Genomic DNA, 25,573 nt, shown 5'->3' with positions numbered 1-25,573 from the left:
TGATGATGATGATGATTAGGTAGTAGTTACTCTTTTGAAATAAAGTGATAAAATTGTCATTTGGCCGGGCAAATTGGTAGAATAGGAAATAGTTGGGTCATGTCCCTCCTCGCTTTAGCGAGAGACTATTTTGCAAGACTAGAAGACTGTTTGAATGCACAGGTTTGGTGTTTATATTCTACTCCAACCCCCAGCCTTGTGTTTCATTGTCCTTTTATGGCAGGAAAATAAAACTATGGAAAGTCAGTAGCTGAAAACCCAGCGTCCCCATATCCGTAGTCAGACTTCAAGATGTTATCAGCAGTCGTTTACATTTCTGTGGTTTGGAGTTTGTGCTGAGACTGCTAGCTGGGCTAAGGGCTGTCTTTTTATTTGACTATTTCCTTTCACTATCAGTATAGTCTCTTAAACAAACAGGCTTTCAGTTTGGTTTCCATGACACTTAAGACATCAGCTCTAAACTTATAACTCTGTCTAAAATTATTTGTAGTAGCAATAAGGCACTATCTCGGAAAAAACCTCATGTGCACTTTGTTGCTTTGAAGGAACTAACCAGTGGTTTAATATCCACTTTCTTACCTCTTAACATTATTACTGATCGTTTGGTTCCGTTTGTGTGTTTTTATGCATTAATTCAGGATATGCAAATGTTTCGAATGCAGTGCTGGTAAAAACTTGGTTTGCTCTCCTTTCAGAATAAAAAGGAGTGTGAATGGTATAGCTAAGCATGCAGATAAGAGAGCTTGGTGATTCATCCTCCCCAGGCTGTCTCGAGGAGCCATCCTTCTGTAGTGAAAGCTGCTGAAAGATTTGTGTGTTCTAATGATTTGGCAGATTGTTGATGTTACATCGGTCTTGGCCTAAGCCCATGTGTCCATTGCGATACCCTGGAGAGGTGTCCTACATCCATCCTGCACAATTGATGGTGTTTTCTAAAATGTGTATTTGGTAGTATTCTCACATTCCATTTTGTAACCAGCCCTTCCAGGTCATTTGTCACATTAGGGATGGAAATAAGACTCCTATTGCTTTGCAGTTTGTCCCATTCCAGGTTTTATTATGTGCTTGATTGGCCACAGTGTATAAGTTAACAAGTCTTCTTTTCACCCCTGCACACTGGAACAGTTTAGTGAAGCCCAGCATAGCAGGAGCCTTATCTTATCAGGTCTGTGGGTGTCTGGATCGCTCCTGTCCTGTTGCAGATTTCTTACCAGTGCATACAGCTTAGTAATTTGGAATTGGAATAGAAAAGACTATTTTTGGAAAGGTTTGTTTCTATATTGTATTGAAGGAATAAAACAAGAACTACTGACGGCAAAGGCAGCGACTCGAAGAGAAAGGGTAGCCTTTTTGTTCTGGACGTGAAATGGTTTCCTAATTTGGTCTGGTGTGACCGATCAGCTGATCTATGCAATTTTCATAGTGTCTGCAAGAGGAAATGATGGCTCTTGGTTATCTGAGGCTTTGCAGTTTTTTCTCTCGCTTCCTGTATCAAGAGGAAGTGACACATCGGTCATGGTATTTTTTTTTTTTTTTAGCCTCCATCCTTAAACATTTTTTCTAACCTCTGTAATGTTCCAAAAGACACAAATTGCTCTGAAAAGTCTGGTTTGAGTTGATATTCGTTTGAACTCTGCCTACTGCTTTGCAAGGAAACCCATTATGTGTAAAAAAAAAAAAAAAAAAAAAAAAAGTGTAAATTTGATTTACACTACAGCAAAAAATATACCAGACTACTGGGGACCACATATTTCCCACAGTGGCATTTATAGCCATCATTAGCCTTGTGACTGACTTCCTAACTGAATTAACTTTGTGGACTTCTGTCCCCAGTAATTCCATTTGTTTTTCATTTACTGCGAGAGCCCTGCTGAGTGAGACAGGGGTGTGAATAGCTGCAGGCTCCCTCACAGCAGAGCTTGTCAGTTGCTTGGCTGTGAATCACTGAGGGATACAGTGTGCTCCCCTGCCTTTCTGATGAGATACATTCACTTTACAGTAAGTAATCTCTTGACCTGCAAAATTGCCCCTTTTTGTTGTAGTTCAAGGCTCCAACTTTTTTTTATTTTAACTGTGGTCTTAATTTTAATCTCCACATTTCTTATTTCTTTATTTAGAAGATTACATTTTGAAGCGCATTTAGACTTGGTGCTTTCAAACGAAAACATGACAACCAAGAAACCTGTTTGGTTTGGAACAGACCGCTAGCTAGATATTTACAGCCTCCAAATGTGTAACGTACTTTTCTGCTTGAATTGAAAGCGTGTATATGTGTGGTCAGCACAAAAATAGCGTTGCACGAGGCTGTTGGTGCCTATTTATTTCCACAGACATAAAGGCTGTTGCATTGAGTGGTTTAAAAAAAAAAAAAAAAAAAATTACAGTTATTTGAATAAGCTTGATAAGACCTTTAAAAGGCACACTTCTCTCCTTTTTTTTTAATGCGTGTTTATACATTTACATTTTATTTGATAAGCCCTGTTCTCATCTGCAGTGGAAAGAATCCTTATCACATAATGTGTTATCATTGTTTTCTGTTCTGATGTCATAATGGACATTCCATCTCCTAATGAGTCCTATTCTTTGCCTTTTGAGTTTAGTCTGTGTAGTCGTTGCTGGAAGAAGATGTACTCCTGCCACACCTGTATCATTAGGCTCACCTTGATTTTGGGACTTTTAAAAATGAAAAATGAGAATAAAATATGAGGCTCTTTGAAGTGCTTGGTAAGAAATGATTGTAAGTGCTTCACAGTACCTCTCCGGTGAATGAAGTGATTGGGACTGATGTTTCTGTTTTTTCGGCTTTGCTTCGTGAAACTCTTTTGCAAGAGTGATTTAATGTGACAGGTTCTTTGTGTGTGCATTGCGATGGGAATGGTTTTAGTATAAGGCATTCAATATTTATACAGTGTAAAATGCACCGGTTCTTGACGGATTTCTGCATTTCATCTTGGGGATTTCTGCAAGGTCTATTGATGTCTTATTCTGTTTTGCCCCCTGAAACATTAACATAATACATACAGTCTTGGGAACTGGTGAATACTTGAATCAGCAAGTCTAACTGCATTACCATGTGCGTCTCAGTGTGTGCAGTCAAGTCTAAGTTCTAAGTGTTACCATATAATGTAGGTGCTCACTTATTTATTCCATAAATGTAATGTCAGGAATTGGGGATTCTGTGGCAGTTGCTTTAACTGGCTTTTCCCAGTTTTCAGATGTCCTCTTCAATCCAGTATTTTAAATGCTTTTCATCCTCAAAAAGGTTGAAGTCTTTTACCTTCCTTACTCTGTTCAGTTCAGATACTAAACTTTCCTTCCTTTTGGGAACCCTGTTGGTGAACAGCAAGTATAATCTTGAGTAAAAGGCAAGCAGGCGAACATCTAAATGAAGCGCACTGCTTGCTCTAATTGAATTTATGTACAGAACATTCCTCAGTTCCATTAGGGGCCTTGGACCTTCCCGTAGAGACAGATTGTAGCTGGAAGCTATTTATCATGGCTGGCATGTGATCCAAATGTGACTCTCCTTTTTTTATATAGTAGCTCCAGAGGAATCACTGTTTGTCAGGCTAAACATAGAAACAGTAATTATATTCATTTCTATATAAGTGAACCCCACATTTTCTCCCATAACCACTCCACATTGAATCTAAAGGCCTAAATTAAATTAAAAAAAAAAACATGGCATCCCTATTGCACTACAAGGTACAAGTTAATAAGCAAGATACTTTTAGCGCTATCTAAATCTCTGTTTGTCTTGTAGTCACTGTTTATCTTTGTGTATTTGTGCAGTGATGTTTGAGTGGAATGGGTCAATACCTTTCCCTTGTCTGTCCAGCTCTGATGCACTTTAATAGCTATCTGCATCTAATCCCGTTAAGTCATCTGTGCACTTTTGGGCATGGATGGCGATCTGCTATAAAATGGTAGGCTTCCGGAAGGTAGTGCAGTCTAGGGTTTTTTTAATATTGGAGCTGTCGGCTGCAGACTTTCCCTCCTGTGAATGCTTCGCTGTAGTGATGTGATAAAGGAAATGAGGCCAGGCAGCCTACTGTTTTGTGTATATTTCCAGAGAATTCAATACCTGACAAAGCGTCAACCTTTTTTCTTTCAATGCAGTGCTTTTCATGTAGACTGTTTCCATTTTAAAGCCATCCTGTTCTGTTTCTTGGTTCTAGTTGGTAAGGTTGAAGGCTTGCTACTGTGTATTAAAACAGTGGCCCCAGTTTCTTAATGAAAGAGAGGCCTTCTGCAGCTGTCAAGAATGGCATTTGCTTTTCAGAGTTTTATGGACAGAGCACTGTGCAGTAATGATTATAGCGAAGCAAATTGGTTCTGCTCCCTTAACATTACTCAACAAACAGAGAGAGGGAGAGATGGGAATTCTGTGCCGCTTTAAAACTAGATTATGCTCGCCAGGGTTATGTTTTAATTAAAAACACTTGTTATGGCAGAGTTGCCAAAAAGATAATTTGCTGGGGGGTGGGGGGAGGCCTCTACAGACAGGAACTTGGGCACAGCGTGGGGTGAGCAGGAAGCGAAGGGATTTATTCCAACTTGATTTGTGTTTGAAATGGCTGAGAGTGGCTGATTAAGAGGTGTGAGACACTTCTCATGAAAATTGCATCTGTCTGAAGAGCACACTGATTACTGGGAGAGGGCGTAATTAGTTCCATTCCGGTTTCCAGTGTGCTGGTACAATGTGCAATGGTCGTTTTTTATAAGTGTGATACAGTATGCATTTTGCTCAAAGCTAGAGAGGAAGTAAGCAAGGCTCTGGTGACGATCGGTAGTTGTCTGCATTGTCTACTACATTAATATTATGTTATTGTATTTGGTTTTGATTATTTGGCCAAATGAATCCTCAAGCATTTAATCCACAAATATAAAATGTTAGATATGCAAGCCTAATCAGTCAATAAGTAGATAAGAAGGACTGTAAAAAAGTAACATAGCTTGCCAGTATTAAGTGATCTGGTCATGCCGTTCATGCATTAACCCTAATCTCCATCGATTTCTGTGCCAGTACCTTTCTGCCTCTGGCTTGTGTTCTGCCGTTGCCTTTGCCCGTCCCTCCAGGCACAGCAGAGTCGTGTGTGTGGAGCGAGCGTCCTGGAACCTTTATTCTCTCTGGCACAGTGGGAGACTTCCTGCACCAGTCACTCATTTCAGCTGAAGCTGGGCATCAGGATCCTTTCAGGGAAACTGGAGTATTTTTAGACGTTGAATTTGACATGGGTAGATATTTTCAAAGCGTTTACCTCAATCTTTTTTATTTATTTATTTTTTTTTTAAAAGGACAAAAAAATCTTGTTACTATGTGCTTAAGAGAAGTTGAAATATACAACTTGGTTGTTTTGGTGTAAGTTTTGTAAAATTGAGTGTTTCTTTTACCTCTTTCAAAAAATGGTAATTATAGTAGGCTAATTTAAAGACTGAAGTAAATGGTTTGAAAATGTAGCACTTAGACTCTTGGTAAGGGTTCTGCATCTGATTCTCACAACAAGTTATTAACTCGGAAGTGCACTTGTTATATTGTAAAGTGTTGAATTCTTGAACGTACCTGTAGTGTGTGTCATTGCTTTATCAGAAATCGGGGCGAAAAAAGCCTTCTGTAAAATAGAAAGGCCAAAACAGCAAGAAGGAAAACCCTTCCCAAATTGTATGCGACACAGCCCCTTCAGACCTTCGACTCCTTGCATGGTGTGTTCAGGTCCACGCGGTGGCAGTAGAGAGCTGCCTTGGAGACCTGAGCATACTGGCTTGACCTGAATCCCACTTCAAGCAGCTGCCATGGATTTCATAGATTCCACTTCTCTATGCTCCTCCGGGGGAATAGGAAAAATATGTAAAACCATAAATGCCTGGAAAACTCCTAGTCTCCTAAATCAAGGAAAATTTATAAACTTGTGCTGTACCTTTCTTTGCACTTGCTTGTGTGCTGTGACCTACTTTGATAGCCCATATGTTGTTGCCTGTGCTGTGTTTAGAGAATTCACACTCTGAAAGGTATCACACCTACCTCTGTGCGTGTGTGATGGATAATACTGGAAGTCTTCACTTGAGTAAGCATTGTTAGGGAGGTTGCAATACAAGAGGATAGAATTCTATTTTACCCCATGTCTGATAAACAGTCACTCTTCCATACATGCGTGCATTCAGAAAATACGACTTTCAATATAGATCAAAGCCCAGAGCTCAGTCGGTGTTCTTTGTGTGATACACAAACACCAGCTCTGTAAATTGCAACTGATCTGGTGCGACAGGCACTGGCACAGCACATGTCACGCTGCTAGCTTGACAGCTTTGCATGTGATGCACAACTTTTCAGGACACGCAAATGGGGATGTTGATGCTGTATGTCGATTTCATGTGGCTATGAGAGGAATGGTAATTTGGTGATATAATTGTCCTGGATTTCAGTAATGGCTGGGGCCGATGCACAGTGTGTGTTTTTTACCCATGTATTGTGCATTGTGATAAGTAACAGTGAAGGAGTGCTGTATTTGGCTAGCTCCAGACTCTGAAATACAGAGTTGCTGCACTCTGGATATTGCAGTATGTTGTAGCTATATATTATATATATGTGTGTGTGTGTGTGTGTGTGTGTGTGTGTATGTCCTTCTGTGAGGGCTTTGCAGTCCAGTCCATTCTCATTGTCTGGTTGAATCGATGAAGGACTGAGTTTCAGGTGCTGCTAGGATGCTGCTGCAGTGTGAAATCCGATTCTGCACAATGAAATGATGCTTGCAGTGCTAGTAATACACATGAGAGAACCACAGCAGCTCTGAGTGATTTCTTCCAGCCTTTGGATTACTCTGCTGTCAGAGATGCAGAAATTTGCAAGATTGAATCTATATCTTCTTCAAACAGGAACCTAATACCTATTCCTTACCATTGTGTGTTTTAAAATATGCCTCCTCTGGTACTTATGAGTAATAATAAAATAAATAACCTTTTCAAGTTATTATTAATATAAACACTCTGAGTAGGCCTGATTGTGTCAGTAATCTTGTATGCATTCTGCCAAGCTGAGTGATGCAGTAAGGGGGGGGGTGGGTTTGTGTTTTTTTTTTTTATGTAAATGACAGTTAACTAGTACTTCTATCATTTTTTTATAATAATATATAAAACTGGTTATGAATGTATTCTGTGATTTTTTTTATTGCCTGCACACGGCTCCTGCAGAACATCTGTCTGACTGTGTTTGGAATAGCAATGCGGTGAGCTCATTGTGTTCCTGTAAAATATTCTGTGCACAGCCCGTAAGCCCCATTTCAACTGCTGGGCTTCTGTTTCAGTTCTCAGCTCTGTGCATCTCGGGATACACGAGGGATGAATCAATCTTTGAAAGCTGAGTAAAATACTATCCTTGTGGTCCTGGAGCGCATCAGGGTTAGGGGAGCTTTTGAATGACTGCAGCAGATGATGCCAGGGACCTTCAGTCTATCTCTTTCTTTCCTTTCTATTGCTACATTGCATAAATCGCAGCTTCGTCTTTATTGTGCACTCCATGGCTTTGCGATCACAGCAGGAAGCTGCGTAAGGTGGGCAGGTAGCCGGGCAGGAGGCTGTTGGGTACCTTGTGTCCTATTCCAGGTGGCTGCGAAACGAAGATTCTAATCGTGTTTCCAAGTCTAATGGCAGGTTTGCTCCTCAAAAGCAGGAATGGGTCTAACGATCCACACCTGTGGTGTGTTTGTGGTGTCTTGATTCTCACAGAGGCGTGACCTTTAATGTGGCATTGAGTGGCTGTAGACCCATAAAGAAAACACAGCCCAAATTCAATACAAAAAAAAAGCTGTAAGAATTCAAAGTCCTTCTCCAAGAGTGAATCTAGGATAAGCCCCGCATGGTAATCTGTATTACAAGACCTTTTAAAGCTTTACAGATGTTAGTGTACCGGTAATTATGTGAGGTAGATGCGTAAATCAAAATTTCATCAGTAAGAGTTGCTAATGCGTATAAAAACGGTATTGATGCAAAGCTGAGCAGTCGTGTATGAAACTTGGCAGGTATGCAGCAGTTTTTAGATCGATACAGCTGCTGTTAATCATGGGCTTGCTGAGAGTACAGTAAGGAGGCCGGCCATCTCCAGGGCTCTTGTGCTTTGTGCTTCCTAAAAAAAAAAAAAAACAATGCTCAAAATATCGATGGTCTTTCTTTGCAAACCTGAGCTCTATGTTGGTTCAATGTCTAATGTTGAAATAAAGTGTACTGGTTATTTTCAATTTGATGCGTCGGCTTGCTGTGCTGGAGGCAGTCACAAAGTATTTTTAAAAACGGCCCCTCGGTGTGTCTCTAGCACTGCATGCATTTTATATCTGAGCTCAAACCACAGAAAGCTAGTTCCCTGCATCCGTCCTCAGTCACATGACTCCTGAATGGCTAGCCAATGAGAGGAGACCAGCTGTCCGTGGTACATTTTACTGTAAGCAAGGCCGTCTGTGGCTTTGGCTTCATGAAAATACAACAAATTCATATTCATACACGACTTCTCGATCGGCAGGAAATAATCATTTATGTGCGTTTCTTTTTCTTTATTTTGTTATAAATGCAGCCTCATTGACTTTGCATTGCTTATTTTTGTGCCAATAACTTGCTTGTTTCTCGTTCTTCCTTTGATCGCTAGCTTCCATGTCTGGTAATTAGGCAATACAACAGCTGATGCTCTGAATTATTCTTATTATTACGTTTTAAGTCACAGAAGGAAAGGAAGGGGTAACAACTGAAAAGATGCAAGACACTCCTGTATCCCCAAGTGGTTCCTACAGTAGTTTATCTCTTTACTGTTTATTTGAATGATATTTGCATCATCTGTCAATTTATAACTAATTCACGAATGAACGAAAGAGAGACACAGACTAAAAAGCAGCGGATGCTAATCCATTCTTTTCATTGGCAAGAGCGATGGTGTGGCCACTTGGTTGGAGCAGGGAGACTGCAGCCGGCAGATGTTTTAGTTTAGAGGCCTGGTTAATCATTAGCAGCTTCTGTGACTTTCCTTTCATGCTGTTGGTCCACAGAGCAGGCATACCACAGGAAATGGGTTGTGGTAAGATTTACGTTTCAACCAAACATTAAAACACTCGAGCACTCCGCTGTAAAAAAACGTGAACTCGGAGTAAAAGAATCATAACATACTTTGCAACAAGCCCAGGCGCTGTCTGATATATCTTACGGTTGTGTTTCTGAGTGTAGGTTGTGGTCTGTTGACCGACTTTTTTTAAAAGCCTGGTAAAAATGTGTTGCATTTCATAAAGGCTAGTCAAAGTCAACATCTGAGTCATTTTCCACTTGACACGCTTGCTTTGAGTTTCAGTATTACATGGAAGTTTCCTTTCTAATGTATTCTGAGCGCAGTAAAAACATACCTTTTTAAGATCAGTATTTTAAATTGGTTTGTGGTTGATTGTGTACAGAACAATACATGTACTGTATGAGCAAATGGCCTGCTGCTTTCTGCACAATCGGTGCCTCACTATACTGCTTGGTTACAGAACCAGGAAGTACCGCTGGCCCCAGGAAGCTTTGTTTTCATGCGCAGGGGGCAGAACCATGTGTTCCCAAGTCAAGTTCAGTCATGTGGATTTCATGGTGTTGCATTACAATGAAGTCACAAGTTATTTATAGAACACATATATAAGTGGAGAGGTGTGTGCCTTCCGAGCCCAGAAAGTCTGTGCAGTCCCGCAGCCTGCATCTCTTTGGCTGTGTGCAAACACTGCGTTTCCTGTTGCTCTGGAACTGCTAAACCTTTAATGCTCGTGATTAAACTGAACTCGCATAATGTGACCATTTTGAATGTCACTTACTGTAGTTGAACTAAAACAATACACTATAGTAGGTGTCCCACTGTATTCAAAGATTGCTTGTCTATTTCTGTGGCTGCTTATTCAGTTATTTAAAGTGTATAAGCTGTTCCTCTTTTTTTTTTCTTTTTTAAATATTGTTGACACATCATTAAAATGATATGAAGTGGTGGGGGTACTATTTGTGAAAACAGAGAAGCCAAAATCTGACCCAGCAGAAAATTACCACAAAGCTGCCAGTCAGTATGGTATCAGAAACTGGGTAAAAAGCCTACTTCGTTTTTGTAAATGTTGTAATTGTAAACGGTTAGATACTGCTATTTTTTCCTTGTTGTTATTATTCTGCATTATTGCACAGGCACTGTAATTTCTCCATTAGGAAGGCACACGGTGCGTTTGTACCTCAGAATGTCATGATGTTACCTTTCGACTGCTTTCAACTGGGAAGTATTTGTACAGTGCCTGTGATCCAAATCCATGTTGTCATGACTCCTATTGCCACTAGGGTTTGCTGTCTCACTGCTTATAGGTGTTCAGTCTGGTACATGTATTTACAAGCTGAGCTGCAAGCCAAGAGGTTTCACAATCTTTTTCCCCGAATACGCCATAACTTTACATAATGTTTATGGGAGTCATTTGTAACCTCCTATTAGAAAAACAAAAAATGAATCAATCAGGTATAACTTAAAAGGAGTATACAGAAACTGCTTGCATTATACAAAGTAACAGTCTTGATGTTGGGTGCAGATAATGAACCGGTTTTACTGGAATATGTAGCAGTAACACCCATTGGTGTTGTATTACCACTCGAATGCTGCTCCTGTCTCCTGTGAAATGTATATCACGGTTTGGATTTTTTTAATCCAGATGCCCTCTTGGAATGCTGTCAGCTCCCACCCCATCACTCAGATCTGTCCTGAGAATCCATCCACCCATCCATTCATCAGCATGTGACTGGGGCTGGCATTGAGAAGACCCTATGTTGGTGTAGGGCTGCTCAGAACTTGGCATCCGGACAGAGGCTTGTGCTGTTTTGTACTAGGCTGTCCCCCTGCTTTCCCTTGTACCTGTGTTACATATGGTTCTCAATATCTTTTATGTATATATCTATGTTTATTTACAGCGCCTTCCAAACCTGTTTCTCTTTTTTTTTTTTTCAGGAAAGCTGTCGGAAATGCCATATTCTTTGGAAGGACCACATAGACCTGACTTGTGACCAGGTGGCCGAGAAGGATGAAATCCGCATAAGGGTGTCTTTGTAAGTATTTGTTTGAACTGTTTTTAATATTGTAAACGTTGTCTATTGAGGAACACCATATGGTCAACATGTAAATTACAGAAAAGGGTTCAATGATTGTTTTCATCAATCTGCTATTCAAACACAACATAATAAACACAAGCTGCGCTTCCTATTAGTCCTTTGGTTCTGGAGATGATGAAACCTTCTTATTTGCTATTAAATGTAACCACATGCTGCATATTGCAACATCCATTTGGCAGTGGTTTGTTGTTTTTAGCTTTTAAAAACGGTATTTCTCAATATGTGTTGGACCGATACTATAACTCAGACTGAGACAGAAGTCTGTAGCTACAGTGGTTATTGTGTGGTGGGTGGAGGGGTGGGGGGGCAGCAGGTATTGCTATCAATGTGTGGACAAAATGTGAGAATGTCCCTATGAAGATAGTAACTCCTGAAAAACTACGTTGTGGGGACCTCACCACTTTTTAAAACCCCATTTTTAAGAATTAAATATGTTTGTTGTCAACTTTCACCCTGTGTGGAGTTGTCTGATGAGTTAAAAATAGTAAATAAAATTATAGCGAGAGTCAATGAGAAGTCCCCACAAATATAGGAATGCAAACGTGTGTGTGTGTGTGTGCGTTTATACTTTTGACATATTGGTAATGTGTTAACTAACTCCAGCCAGGGTCTAAAATAATGTAACCACGAGCTGTGGGTGTGAATTGTGACTGAACTGTATCAAACGTCTCTCACTATAATCAGGATTTGCACAGGTGTGACTGTGTTGCTAGGAAGCTGGTATAGTTGCTGTACTTTCCTGCCGCTATAATAGAGTTCTGGGTATGCGGATGCAGCTGGTTTTAGACATGGCTTCCTGTATTCTGGGGACATCCACTGCATCCTTTAATAACCAAACAGGAAGTCCACTTGATGGGAAGAAAGCTTGCCGCAGCTCTGAAAGCTAAAATCACCTGTACCGGTCACTGGCTTCTCTGGCTAACCCAGCGTCGTTATCTTTACCATGTGTATAGCGTGGTCTGCCGTTCTGAGTGTTTTTTTGTTTTGTTTTTTCTAAACCTGTGTATGCTGTAGGTCTGCAGTGTTTCTTTTCTAAACCTGTGTATGCTGTAGGTCTGCAGGGTTGTGCCAGTAGCAGCAGCATTAGCATTAATACTCCCAACCGTTCATATGAGTAACCCTATTATATGTTTAAACAGCGAGGAGAAAATGACGGCGGCCCGCGTGAGGAAGTGTCACCAGTGTGGCACGGGCCTGGTCAAGTCCGAAGGCTGCAATCGAATGTCTTGTCGTTGTGGAGCCCACATGTGCTACCTCTGCCGAGCCCCCATTAACGGATACAACCACTTCTGCCAGCACGCCCGCACCCCCGGCTCCGCCTGCCGGCAGTGCCAGAAGTGTTCGCTTTGGACAGACCCCACAGTAAGTCACATGTCTGAACCTCCACCCCTGCTCTTATTATGAGAAGATGCTGAGCTGTTTAACATGAGTCAGCTGTGCTTTTGTACGTTTCATTGTACAAACCTATGAGCAGCCACCACGCTTAGAATTTCACAGAGTGTAGACCTTAACATGTTAATGACAAAGCCTTCAAAGTGTTTAAACCACAACAGGTTAATTAAGTACATTAATATCATCTTTTTTGATTTCTTTATTTAATAACGTATATGTTTAAGTGTTTGGTGGCTACCTTAAATCTTGCACTGTTTTGTTTTGTTTTGTTTACTCAATTGCACCATGTCAGTTAAGAGTTATTGTATTTCTTTAACCCTTTCAGTCCTGAATTATATTTATCGAACTGAAGAATGCTAAATTAAGTTATATAATTAAAAAAGGAACTCCTTAATTGATTATAAATGAGAATAGGACAAGCATTTATTTATTTATTTTGTACATATATTTTGGTAAATGGGACTTTAAAGTCCTGTCATTACTTCAAGAACTCTAAACAGCGCTAAGGGGCTGAAAGGGATAAAGTGTGTGTATTTGTACAGGATGCAGGGTACGCTGTGAAACTACTCTAGATTAGAGAGCTTGCCATGAGATCCTAGCATAGCGGTACCAGTGGCTGCATGTTCTTGTTACCAGTGATTTAGCCATGACGTTGATTGTAGATTGTAGATAGCAAATGCTTGGTCATGCCAGACACATTTCACTTCCTGTAACATTTAGCTGTACAAGGTCAATGCACTTTAATGGATTTTAAATGTACCAGTATGACACTGAACTGTTACATAACCATAAAAGCATGTTGGGTTTATATTACAGTGTGTTCTAAAGACTAAAGTACTATGTATCCAGTTGCTTAATATGCCATTATTAAGAGAAATGAATAACATTATTCTTTTCCATTAGTGATATATCTACAGTTTGCTCCATCTAAAGTTTCCCTTTGGTTAATGGGATCTCAACTACATACTTGTACTATGTTTGTATAGTATAGCTAAAAAAGTAATCTAGGCTTGTAATGCAATCGCAGTACAGGTCTTGAGTATCTTACTGATTATGATAAATTCGTTTGGGTAATAATAATAATAATAATAATAATAATAATAATAATAATAATAATAATAATAATAATAATAATAATAAATATTATTATTATTATTCCAGTAATCACATGCTGATCATTTCAGCAAAAGCCAGCATTGTTCCTGGAATGCCTTCCGACTGCTTGTAAACCAATTAAACCACTAATAAGAGTTCCAGTGAGTTCTACAGAACATATCTTGTACAATAATCAAACCCAAGAGAACTAGCATCAGAATGTAGAATACCTTTTCAATCATGATCATGTCATTAAAGATTTCTGTGGGGTGTCTTGTATCAGTTTATTTGCCTTGTTTTTGCTGGCCACTGTCCCGACTTCCCTTGGTCTCCATATGTTCTATAACCTGCAGCAGGAGGCAACAGTTAGCACTTGAATGGAGCTGCAATCTCAACAGTCAGCTAGCTATTGAAAAGGGTTTGCAGACTCCGTTCAGTGCAAAATGGCTTTCAGTAACATTAAATACTTGTGCCTCTTGCACTGAAGTAAAGAATAGAGGCAAACTGAACTGTTCAGTTTGGAGGCTGTAGTAAGGCGTGGCATTTTGTGCTGAGATGTTATATGTCCACTTCATACGCCTCGAGGAACTACTGCCAATGTTGGACCTCTTAGTCACAGCATTCATGCCATTATGGTGTGAATAATTTTACTGTGAATCACCTGCCTACTTCTGTTTTTTAGATGATAATTAAAAGCAGGTTGATGCAGATTGAACAGCAAAACATTATTGGCTTTCTAACTAATGTATTCTCTTGTTTTACTAATAACTTTTATTATTGACTGCAGATAAATGTGAATTTTTAATGTGAAACTTATGTTTGTTTGTTTTTTTATCATTATTCAGCAAGACGATGAGAGAATAATTAAAGATCTTCAGACAGAAGCAGAAAACGAACTAAGAAAGAAAGATGCAGGTACGTCTTCTGAAAGCGAGCAAGGCATTCAACTAAAAAATCTGACTAGTAGAGTGTGTTTGACTGATCTGAACCACGAACATTGCTCAGGAGGCGAAAGGGGCATTTTTATAAGGTTGTCAAATTAATTTAATATAAATCTTTTGTCATGTTTTATTTTTCCTTAGATCATGCCGTCAAAAGAGTTGGCCCTCCTGCAGACACGACCCCTGCCAAAATCCCCCGGAGGCAGGATCCAGTCCCTGGGCTTAACGTCCAGAGACTCGTCCAGCAGCACCCACCGCCGCCACACCTCCTACACCCACAGATCATGATGCCGCACGTCCCCCATCCGCACCTAAACATGCCCCTTCACATCCAGCCTGCGCCTTACGTTCCCCCACTGCCAAACCTGCAGGTAAACTACGAGCTCCCCAACATGAACCTGGACATTCATTTACCGATGCACTACGGACCCCACCCCCCTTTTTTCAGGCCAATGTAAAGGTTCAATACGTGACGTCATTCCGATCAGAAGCAGAGAGAAGTAGAAATCAACATTCCCTTTACCCCTTCCCCCAGAGTCAAGGGATTTGGTGCTGGGTTCCTTTGCCTCCTTTCGAAGCTGTTCTCTCAAAGGCATTCATGGAGCGAGGGGATTAAAATCTCAGCCTTGCACTTGTATTGATAAGACTGTTGAGATCATCCAAGCCTCTAAATGTTACACTAATGTTGCAAAGAATGTGGGCCAGATTGCAATAATGTAAGCCTGAAGCAAGTTTGGTCAGAAACTTATCATTTTGGAGGTGTATTGCAGCATATCAAAATAACAAGAAGAATAAATGGGTTTGGGTTGAAAAAGTCCAATTTTATACAGAAGGGTGGTTGCTTGAGTTGACTTTGTATCTGTTTTGAGGTGTGAAGCAGCCCAAGAAAAGTTACATTTAAAAAAAAATAAAATAAAAAAATTAAGGAATACAAACTATTTAAGGTGAATCACAGTTGTGAAATGTGTCATATCACATAAGGATTTGTCAAAAAAACAAACTTACTTTATTTAAATGCGTTTGTTGTTTTGATGGAGTTTACATTGGCTTTTTTGCTGTCCTTATTTTTTTATTTCTTTGTTATATAATAATAATAATAATAATAATAATAATAATAATAATAATAATAATAATAATAATAATAATAATAATTATTATTATTATTATTATTATTATTATTATTATTAATTAGTCATTTAGCAGACGTTTTTTTCCAAAGCGACTTATGGACTAGAGTGTGGACTGTACATCAACAACTGTAGCAGAGTCCCAATAGGACCTCATCGGTTTTACGTCTCATCCGGAGGACGGAGCGCAAGGAGGTTAAGTGACTTGCTCAGGGTCACACACAGTGAGTCAGTGGCTGAGCCGGGATTTGAACCAGGAACCTCCTGATGTTAAGCCCTTTTCTTTAACCACAATGTACAGTAGCTATCGGCTGTCCCAGGGGTGGTTTCTTCATCTAGCAACGGTGCAGATCATGAGGAAATAATCCGAAGAACTTCAGAGTAGAATATCCTAATGAAAACTCACCATTTGAGTTTGGAATGCACCAGTTTGTATCATTTGCCGTGCCGCAAGTCTTTTAGTGAATGCATGCTGCAGTGAGGGAAATCGCTCTAAATGCATGGTTGTCACATGAACAATCACTTGCAAATCACCCACACTTGAAACCTGCCTGTTCTGAGGATCATGAGGAATATTCCTAATTAAATTTGATTTGAGGGTCAATATTCTGCAGGTCCAGGGATAACTAAAAAGCAACCCTTGACAAATTTCAGAGTAGTATAGTTTAAAGAAAGATCTGAATGTCGGTCTGAAAAGAAGACCCATGGAAAAATGGTTCTCTTAATTGTATTAGCATTCCGTTTTCAGTTTGTTTTTTTTTTCAAGTTTTTCTCAACCTATTCTCCAGAAAGACAATTATATTGCAATGTAAGTTTTGTTTAACTTAAACAGTGTTAAGAAAAGGGGCTTGGGGTGTTATTCTTTGTACTTTAAGGGACAGACAACACTTGACGGGGAATTCTTTAGAATACAATTAATTCTTGTAGAATACAGAATACTGTTTGCACACTAAAAACGAAACTACGCAGCAGACTTTGAATAGCATCTTTGCAGGATAGAGACGAAAATTCTGTTATGTATTGGCTGATTACTGTTTAGATCAAATGTGTTGTGTATAATAAAATAAAGTGTCACTTTGTTAATTGTGTTTCACTGACTGTGTGTCATTGTCCCAGCACAGTGGATACATGAGGCAGAGGCATGCTGGCACTTCTGTACCGTCTCTCACACCTACTACCTGGCTAATGTTTACTCTGTTTAAGCTTCAGAAGAGCAAGCAGAGATTACAAGTGGGTATCCTAAAAACGCACGATATTTATGCATTACAAGTACTCCATGCCTAGTAATCCATCATGCTCTTTGCATTACTCCAGTATAAATGTATTTTGTGACTATTGGGGACTTCGTAGAAGACAGCAGGGACTGGCTTTGTGTGAGTGTTACTTTAGTAGATCATACCTTGTTCTGTGATCTTGAAAAGGTATTTTAATGAAGTCTGAGACAGATAAAACATTGATCACTCTTGGGCTACTCTTCGGTCAAGCTTAATACTTTTGCATTGAGAGTTTTATTCCCTGCAGATAGTGAAAAAGCTTTTCTTCGATATCCTTACACTATACATGTTTTACAGTTAAATATTGATTCATTGGCTCTCTGCACCATTTACTGTGAACACTGCAGCACTTCAAACTGTTGGAATAATGCATGATTTAGGACAAATAAATACATTCTATATAAAACAATGCTATTCCATTTAATCATTACTGTCCCTCAGGGGAAACCGCACACACAGGGCGCTGTCATGTTGCTGCCAAACACATCTGTGCTACAGGGAGGATTTAGAAATGAGGCTTGAGAGCTGGGCAAAGGGGAGCTGTCGGCTGCATGACATCACTGCGAGATATGCAGCTGCTCTTAACTGCTCCTTCTGTAACAATCATATGCCTACTTACCTGTCGTTGTTCTCTGCTTCAGATGTAACCATTAAAGTATTCTGGATAAGTAAATGGAAATATCTGTTTATTAGATGGTGTAAATACTTAACAGTAGATGGTTTTACATTTACTAACAAGTACCTTTTTAATCCATGTATTACAAATGAAAATGTAATTATCATGCCAAGAAAGCTTTAAAAATGTGCCTGGGTTTCTAAGAGGCTTGGTATCCTAGAGCATTCCTGTGTAGCAGGTGCTTCTGCGATTGTATTATGTTAATTTTGCTTGCATGGGGGCAGTGAATTGGTAAATTAAAGTCAGTTCAAGCAGAATTGAGTGCATCATCGTCACAAACCTGCACTGATGCTCTGCTCACTGGCACTCTGCAGCACTAGCCTCCGTCTCCCAGCAGGGGGTGCTGCAGAATAAAAAGAACAACTCCTGGTTGGGCGTGATGCATTTTTAAGATCTGGCATGTTAAGCGTACATACTTCTGGCAATAGTTAAATAAACCACTATGCAATTTAACCCTTGGTTGTTATACATTGGGTATCAGTGTTATGAGTCATAAACTCTGCAATAGTTAAACTGGAAGAAAAGGCTGTCATTTCCAACAAAATTATGTGTTGGGGGTATTCTAGGTACAATATTCTCAAAGTATTTTTTATAAAACATTTTAGGAAAAATTGTGATAATTCCATTGTGGGAGTTCCCAGCAGGAGTAGACAGCAATGACCTTTCAAACCATGTCTTTACTAATTAAATTAAACCAGGTGCCTGAATACTAATTGATTTATCCAAGCAATTGAACCTACAGTTAAATGACTCCAGGACCAAGGTTTCGACCCCCACCCACACCACCTCTTAAAGATTCTTATAGGTTCCAGCCACATATTGTACGATTATAATCCGTTTACAAAAAATGTAAGATAGCCATCCATGGTTAAGTGCTTTATCCCATATTGGTTGCTAACAAGTCTGGTTTAATCAAATTTTCTTTAGATACTTTAGTTTTTTTATGTATCACTCATGCTGCCCTTTTGAGAATTCAAACTGAACGCTCTGCTTGTGACTGGCATTCTATCAAATGTCTACTCTGAAAGGCCTTTCTTCAGATGGAGGAACACAGACCCCCCTTCTCAGCTTCTGAACAAAGGGCTCGGCACAGCATCCTGCTGACAGGAGTGATGCATGCTGGCCTTCAGAGAGCCGGACTACTGGAGATAATTGGAGAGAAAGGGCTGTAAATTGCACTAGGTAGAATCCCAAAATGTAGATAAAAACAAAACAAAAAGGTTAATAAAAAGAAGTGTGAACACTAGCAAGGTATACCGGCTGTAGCCATTTTTTTTTATTTATTTTTTTTAATTGTTGCCGTTTAGAAAACATCTGCATATCACTATACCTCAGGGCAAAACAATAAGGGACACCCACCTTTAGTAATTAGGGCAGCATTTGTCACCAAGAAGCCTTTATCTGCAAGCTGTGTATTGGGAATTGTATAAACACAGGCACATCAATAAAAAAAACTGTGGAGCATTTGGAGTCTAATGTTTCACAATCAATGTAATGAAGCAATTACACCCTGTATGAAATTAGAATATTTTCTGTCCCTCATATCCAGATAGCAGGTGGCTCTGCTGCAGTAAAGCATGAGATAAATGGAAGGGGCTGCAAGTGATGTGTCTGGTTTCCATGGCAATAAGCTGAACCTGCGTTTGGAATGGAAATGGAATTGAATAGCATTGCTGATCGTAAAATATTCAGGTGCGTCTAGAAATGAGTTTAACCCACGGCTTGCTGAACATTTATAAAAGGAGGGCGTACTGTAAAATTGTATACTGTTTAATGGTGGGGCTGAGACCGCTTCAAATTCTAAAGAAATGTATTCATTTGCATGTTAAACTGCAATTAAGCATTTATAATGAGATGCACTTGTTTCAATGGATTATCAGTTTTAGCTGTGTGCAGTTATAGTGAAAGTTCAGTCATTCACAGCATATAAACCAGCATAACTAGTTTAATACCAAACCTAACAGCTATAACAAGGATAGACCAGTGCTGGCTAGTGCTCGGATTATTATGTTGCATTCATTTAACAGTAAAATGACTGATTTGTTGCTGTTCTTGACACTAGATGCCGTGCCGTGAAAGGGTTAAGTGGAGGGCTGGTTGGGAGCCCTGAATGGGGGGAACCTGGGACGGGTTATCCTGCTTTCCATAGAAGGCCCCTGTCTGTCTATTCATTCACAGATAAGGTCAAGGCAAGCTCTTGAACCCTCATTTCTGGTGGACATGCTTGGAGACCTGCATTGTTCCGAGGACAGAATAAGAGAATCTGAGAAAGTTGCTGCTTGAATTCAATTAGATGGAGAGTCCTGCAGCTCAGCCGAATTGAATTTTTATTAAACTATTTGTTCCATATTATTAAAGCACCCGGTGTAACAGACAAGCGGTCGTGAGAGTCTGTCTGTATGCATGAAATCAAACTGACTGCAACGACCTTGAGACCCACTGTAGTGTCGGCACTGGATGAAAGAATATATTTTAACTGAACAGCTTTTCATTTGCACATGTGTTTGTCATGCATTCACCATGTTTATCCTGTGCATTTATAAAACAAAAATGCAAACAGTTGTGGCAGGTCCGATTTAGTTATGTATTGCCCGTGCTTGCCAACTAAAACATGGATATTGTAGCACCCACAGAGGGTTAATGCATGGTAAGATTGGCTTAAAAATACTTTAGAATGACAAACTTTGTGAAGGCGAGAGATGAGTTTGTGCTGCCTGCGTTATCTCACTGTGCTGCCCACATACACACAGACTGCACACAGAGCCACTTGCTACGTAGGGTGCATGTCATTCTCTTTCTCCTGGCTATCCTTCATATCTCTGCATCTTGCCTTTAACAGCTTTACACTTTCTTTCTTGTTTTAAAGTGTTACCCTAAAAAGTAAGACTGCGGATTCATAGGAATTCTAATAAATCTTTTATAAGAGTAATGTCTGAACGCCTTCAGCTTTCTCATTACTTTCTAAAGAATGTTGTCGTGATGCAGATGAAGTGAAACTCTAAGTGAGAACAGCTCTGAAATTCATGGGGATATGAAGCCATAAGATAATGGGCACGGTAACACATTACTGAATGATCTATTTGTCTACCTTTATACTAATGTATACAACATGTAATGTACTGCATATTAAAGCTTAAAAGGTTATGCAACCCTTAACAAAGAAGGTAATAATAATCTTTATTTTATATAGCGCAATTAATGCATATCTCAAAGCGCTTTACAATCTAAAAAACATACTAACATATACACATAAATAATCACACAGACTATAGATATTAAAACATGGATCACAGAGCACACATACTATACAAATATATAAAAGCAGCTCTCCTACATAGGCTGATATGCCAATTTAAAAATATGTGTTTTTAAGTGACTTTTAAAAAATATCAAAATTTTTTGCATCCTTAATTGTCTGTGAAAGGGCATTCCATAACTTGGGTGCATAACAGCAAAATACCATCTCTCCCATAGACTAGTTTTTGGGACTCGTTAGGTAGTCATTGCCGCAGTTTTACATGATTTACTGTTAAATGAATTCAGAGAGCCTTTATACAAGTCTTTCTAGAAGTCTCTTCCATATTACATTTCAAAGCTTCAGAGTACAAAAGATACCTGCTGTACTCGTCTCAGACGAAGCAAACACTTGTTTTAAATGACAGTCCAAACGATCACATATCGTTCGTCATGATATGTAGTACTAAAACGAGGCAGCTGTGAAAACAAGTGGGTCAACATGTCAGATCAATCAATCTCAAAACCTGACCCTAACAGCTTGGTCACAGTCTGTCCTGGGCAGTTCTGGATAGGCCAGGCCAGCTTTTGTAACCTTAGCTGGGACTGTGTGAATTCACAAACCTGGACTGGGGGGGGGGGTCTGTCTCTCAGGGTTTTGAGCTTAGATGTTTGACATCAGCTTCAACAATGTAAGGTTCAAGACTCCGATTATGCACTGGATTTCCAATTTCTTACAGAGTAGGTGGACAGGTTGTTTACAGGGAGCATCTACCCCTGCTGGAAAGTATTTACATTGGTTGGACTTTTTTTGTGTGGTCATGGTGATGGAGCAAGTTGGACGTTGTAGGGCAGCTCAGGTGAATTAAGTAGACTGTGTTTCTCTAATAAAGTCAGTAGACACAAGCTTTCAACCAATGTTTTCTAGATAGGACCCTTGGGGGGTTGGTCTGGTCAGAGAAAATAACATGTTACTGGAACTTGCAAGAGAAAATAAATAAATAGAGGAATGGAAAAAACCAACCGCCGACCTTGAACAGACATTGTCATCAACGGGACCTAGGAACATACATTTAGCTTCCTGTTCTCTTTCTACCTGTCCTTGCCATTCATGGCTATCTATTAAGGTGTGTATAATGTATACCTTGGACATTGTCCACTTGTGTTCCCATTTAAGAGTCTCCCAGTGGATGTCAAAAGAGGATTTTTCTATGTAAAGACAATGTTAAGTCACAAACTCTACTATGCTGAGGCCATGTGCCACATGGAAGAATATATGAAAGCAAATTTATTTTATACGTTTCGAGCCTTCCTGACAAGGCAATCGGAGGCTTAGTCAGGCATTTCCTAGCAAAATATTTTTTAGTTTTTTAGCATGTCAAGCTGTAAACGAAGCAGTTTAGGTCATGCCAAGACATCTGTTAGCCCTGCATTGTTTTACATTATGAACTTAAAATTTGAAGCCTGAATTAGACCATCTGGATTTCCAAAAAGTAAGTGGTTATAAATCTGTAAATCGTGATGCAATTCAAGCTGGGTTACTGTACATTGTTTGAAATTGTTTTGAAAATGGTTATGATGGTGCAGCTCCTCTGCTGATGTCACATCCTCTACTGGCTTCTCTCTTCCTATCTGGGAAATTCATCGTTCCTTAAGGGCACGTGACACAGATGCTCCTATTACTCCTAACAACCAACAGCAGATGGCCTTACACATCAGATCCTTTCCATTGCATTACCTTGTGATGTTCCATCTTTATTTCCTAATAGTTCCTGTTACAGTGGCCGGACTCTGTGTAGCCTGTGAGAAAATCTCTTTGGAGAACTGGTTTGAGAATTCCCTCACACACTCCTCAATTCCCAGCCATGCAGATCCTTACACTTGAAAAGCAGCAGCAGCAGCAGCAGCACAGAATTAATCTTCAACCTTCGCTTGTTTAGTCAAGCAAGGCATGGCAGGACTAGTGATACCTCCTCCTCTGCAGATACTATAAAACATTACGGTAACGCTTGCCCTGCCAAAAATGACAAATAGCGTGAAAATCCTTTGTCACCCGATTCCTGCCCATTCAAGCAAAAACAGAAATCACCATGGTCTTCCTTTAACCTCACCGAAGGGTTCAAAGGTCAGCTCATGACAGCTGCACGGAGCTTTGTGTTACAGAAATAATTAGGAAGTCAAAGCTCATTACGTTTTTCAAAATGTAATTAAAAACCTTCCGGCTGTGTTAAATAGGATGGGGCAAATATATATGAGACCCCCACTGTCTGTGAGGATGGGAGATTTATTTGTAAGGGTATCTGGTATGCACTGCCTGCCAATTAAAAAATGATCATCAGGTGCTGTAATGAGCCATCTTTTCTAATCTGTTCTGGTATAGTTACAGCCAATGTCATGGTTCCAGTCTGCAGTATCTTAGTGGCTTTCCACTTGGAGCACATTGCTTATCAGGGACTCGAACCATGGACCATCAGTTTGCACTACACTGAAGCTGAAGGATGTGGAGGTTTTTTTTGGTGTCTTCACCATCTCAGTAATTAGTGTTTTCCTTGCTGGCGTCCTTGCTCACATTCTTTGATAATCAAAGGAGAAAAAAAAAACATTGTACACTTTTCATCAGGGGCACTGTAAGGTACCGGTATTGGTATTTTCAATCAGGATCAGGAGACTTGCTATTTTCTTTTTGAGAGCTATTCAGAGCCCTGAGCGATGTCATGTTCCCAGCAAGTTCATACAACCAACAAAAGGCCTCTTTCTGTAACCCAGTTTACCAAGTGAAAGGGTTTGTGATTGGAAAAAACGTAAGGATTGTTCAACAGGTAGCGCTACAGAGGACTTGAAATGCATTTCCATTACACTGAATGAGGAGACCTGAAATGCCCTAGCAGTGCATCTAAATACGTGCTAATGAGACGGTCCCAGGGCAAGCGAAACCACAGGGTTTTCATCCGTTCCATAGTTTACTATACAAGTAAGAAAGCTCATTGTACTGTACCGCACTGCTGGACAAAATGCATATGCATTGTTGCTCACTTTCTTATCTGATGTTTGCAGTTTGTTTTTAAATGCTTTCTATACAGTTTACTGCATTATTAATTGTGCTTTTTAGTTTTATTTTTGTTTTAAACCAAAAAAAAAAACACAATCTGCTACCATGGGGTGCCATACAGACAACAATGCTATTTTTATGCTTAAGATAAACCCGCTAGCAACTGGTTCCTTATCTTCCCCCTCAAGGGTATTTCCTTCCATTAATCATTTGTGTAGCATTGCTGTCCTCATGATTTCTCAGCAGCAAACCCAATAATGTGAAGACTGCCAGTCTGAAACATTAAGAGCTTCCTGAGCATTCCCCCTTCAGACTCATGTGTTTCATACCAATTAGGCACTCTCAGTATAGAAACGATACCAGCAATATGAAAGCAAATGAATTAAACACATATCTGGTGATTTGAGTTCCAATCTGATCAGAAGTGTGGTTAGAACCTGATTAGCAATCATTTTGGACAGCTTGGACTCCGTAACATTACCTAGGTTAGTGTTGGCATGCCCATTGGTATTCCGGTAGTGTATCGGATTAGAGTAAAGGGAGACAAACTGAAGCCTCAACAGTAAGATATTGTTTTTTCTCAACGATGTGGATGAGGAACACATCTCTACTTCTGGAATTTTTTAAAGAGAACTCTTGCTTGTAGAAACAAGCTTGTCGACACAATGACACCACGGGACTTTCTTCAGGGAAAGTATTATAAAACATCATATAAAAATGAATTCCCCATGTTTTTTTTTTTTTTGTTTTTTTTTTAAATAAACAATGCGTTGCAGCTGTATCAGATAACCTTATCATCTTATATCATGCAGCAGTTTTTACGGTAATTTATATCGAAAGGTGGAGCTCATTTTAAAGGCAAATTCAAGCAATCCTAATTCAGCAGGTATTTTCTTGTGTTTGTTAATTTGTCTTTCTATATTATGATTTAAATTTCCTATTACCAACTAGTTTCTGCATTAATAGTAATAATCATCACAATCATTATTTTTGACAGTTAAATGTTATATCTGAATCAGTGTCTATTTAAAACCTTATATTGATTAACTTGCAGTTGAGCTCCCAGTGCATCGCTGCACACTTAACAGACAAAACTGAAGAAAAGGTCAAACATGCCTTCCAGAAAACCATCGTGTCGTCTGGTCTTAAAGAAGCAGGCTTTAAGAGCTAACTAACTGGATAGAGACCCGCTCACTAATTACGGGCTTGAAAAAAGCTTCATTATGCATCACTTCAAAAGGTTTCCCTGTTTAATTCTTTTTAAATCTACTTCTTTAGTCTTTCAAACATTTGTGGAAACGGCAGGACTCCAGCAGCTATTTTATTATATCAGAAACAATAACCAGCTCTCCATTTTAAATGGACCGTTGTGTAGAAGTGGCACAAAGAGGAACGGAAGTATAGAAGGGATTAAGGAAGCGGTATCCTTGAGCTTGAGGCTCTTAGTGTGAAGAGCAGCTGGAACAGAAAACGTAAACTACCTGATCTCAATATGAATCAGTCGAGGAGGTGTGAGAAAGGGGTGGGTGGTGTTTTGTACTCGCCAATGCCTTGGCTTTCCCCAAACATGCAAGTACAGATTGTGTACTAAGTATATACAGTATGACGGGATGAAATGTCTGTTCAGGAAAGGACATGAATAAATTAAGATG

The 25,573-nt window shown here is 39.6% G+C and overlaps 1 protein-coding gene across 1 annotated transcript in view; it reads left to right on the top strand.

Moving 5' to 3' along the window:
* The window catches only part of LOC117431513 (E3 ubiquitin-protein ligase RNF216-like), a 28,553-nt gene extending 11,782 nt beyond the window's left edge, over positions 1-16,771 (top strand). Inside the window, exons 17-20 of the mRNA XM_034052489.3 lie at positions 10,973-11,070; positions 12,273-12,495; positions 14,466-14,535; positions 14,703-16,771. Of these exons, the coding sequence (XP_033908380.3) occupies positions 10,973-11,070; positions 12,273-12,495; positions 14,466-14,535; positions 14,703-15,019 (708 nt within the window). The 3' untranslated portion in view covers positions 15,020-16,771. The remainder of the gene's footprint in view (positions 1-10,972; positions 11,071-12,272; positions 12,496-14,465; positions 14,536-14,702) is intronic.
* Positions 16,772-25,573: the final 8,802 nt, after the last annotated feature.

This window comes from Acipenser ruthenus, chromosome 22 (genome assembly GCF_902713425.1).
Source record: "Acipenser ruthenus chromosome 22, fAciRut3.2 maternal haplotype, whole genome shotgun sequence".
NCBI classification, from domain to species: Eukaryota; Metazoa; Chordata; class Actinopteri; order Acipenseriformes; family Acipenseridae; genus Acipenser; species Acipenser ruthenus.
This window is presented reverse-complemented; position numbering and strand designations above follow the sequence as displayed.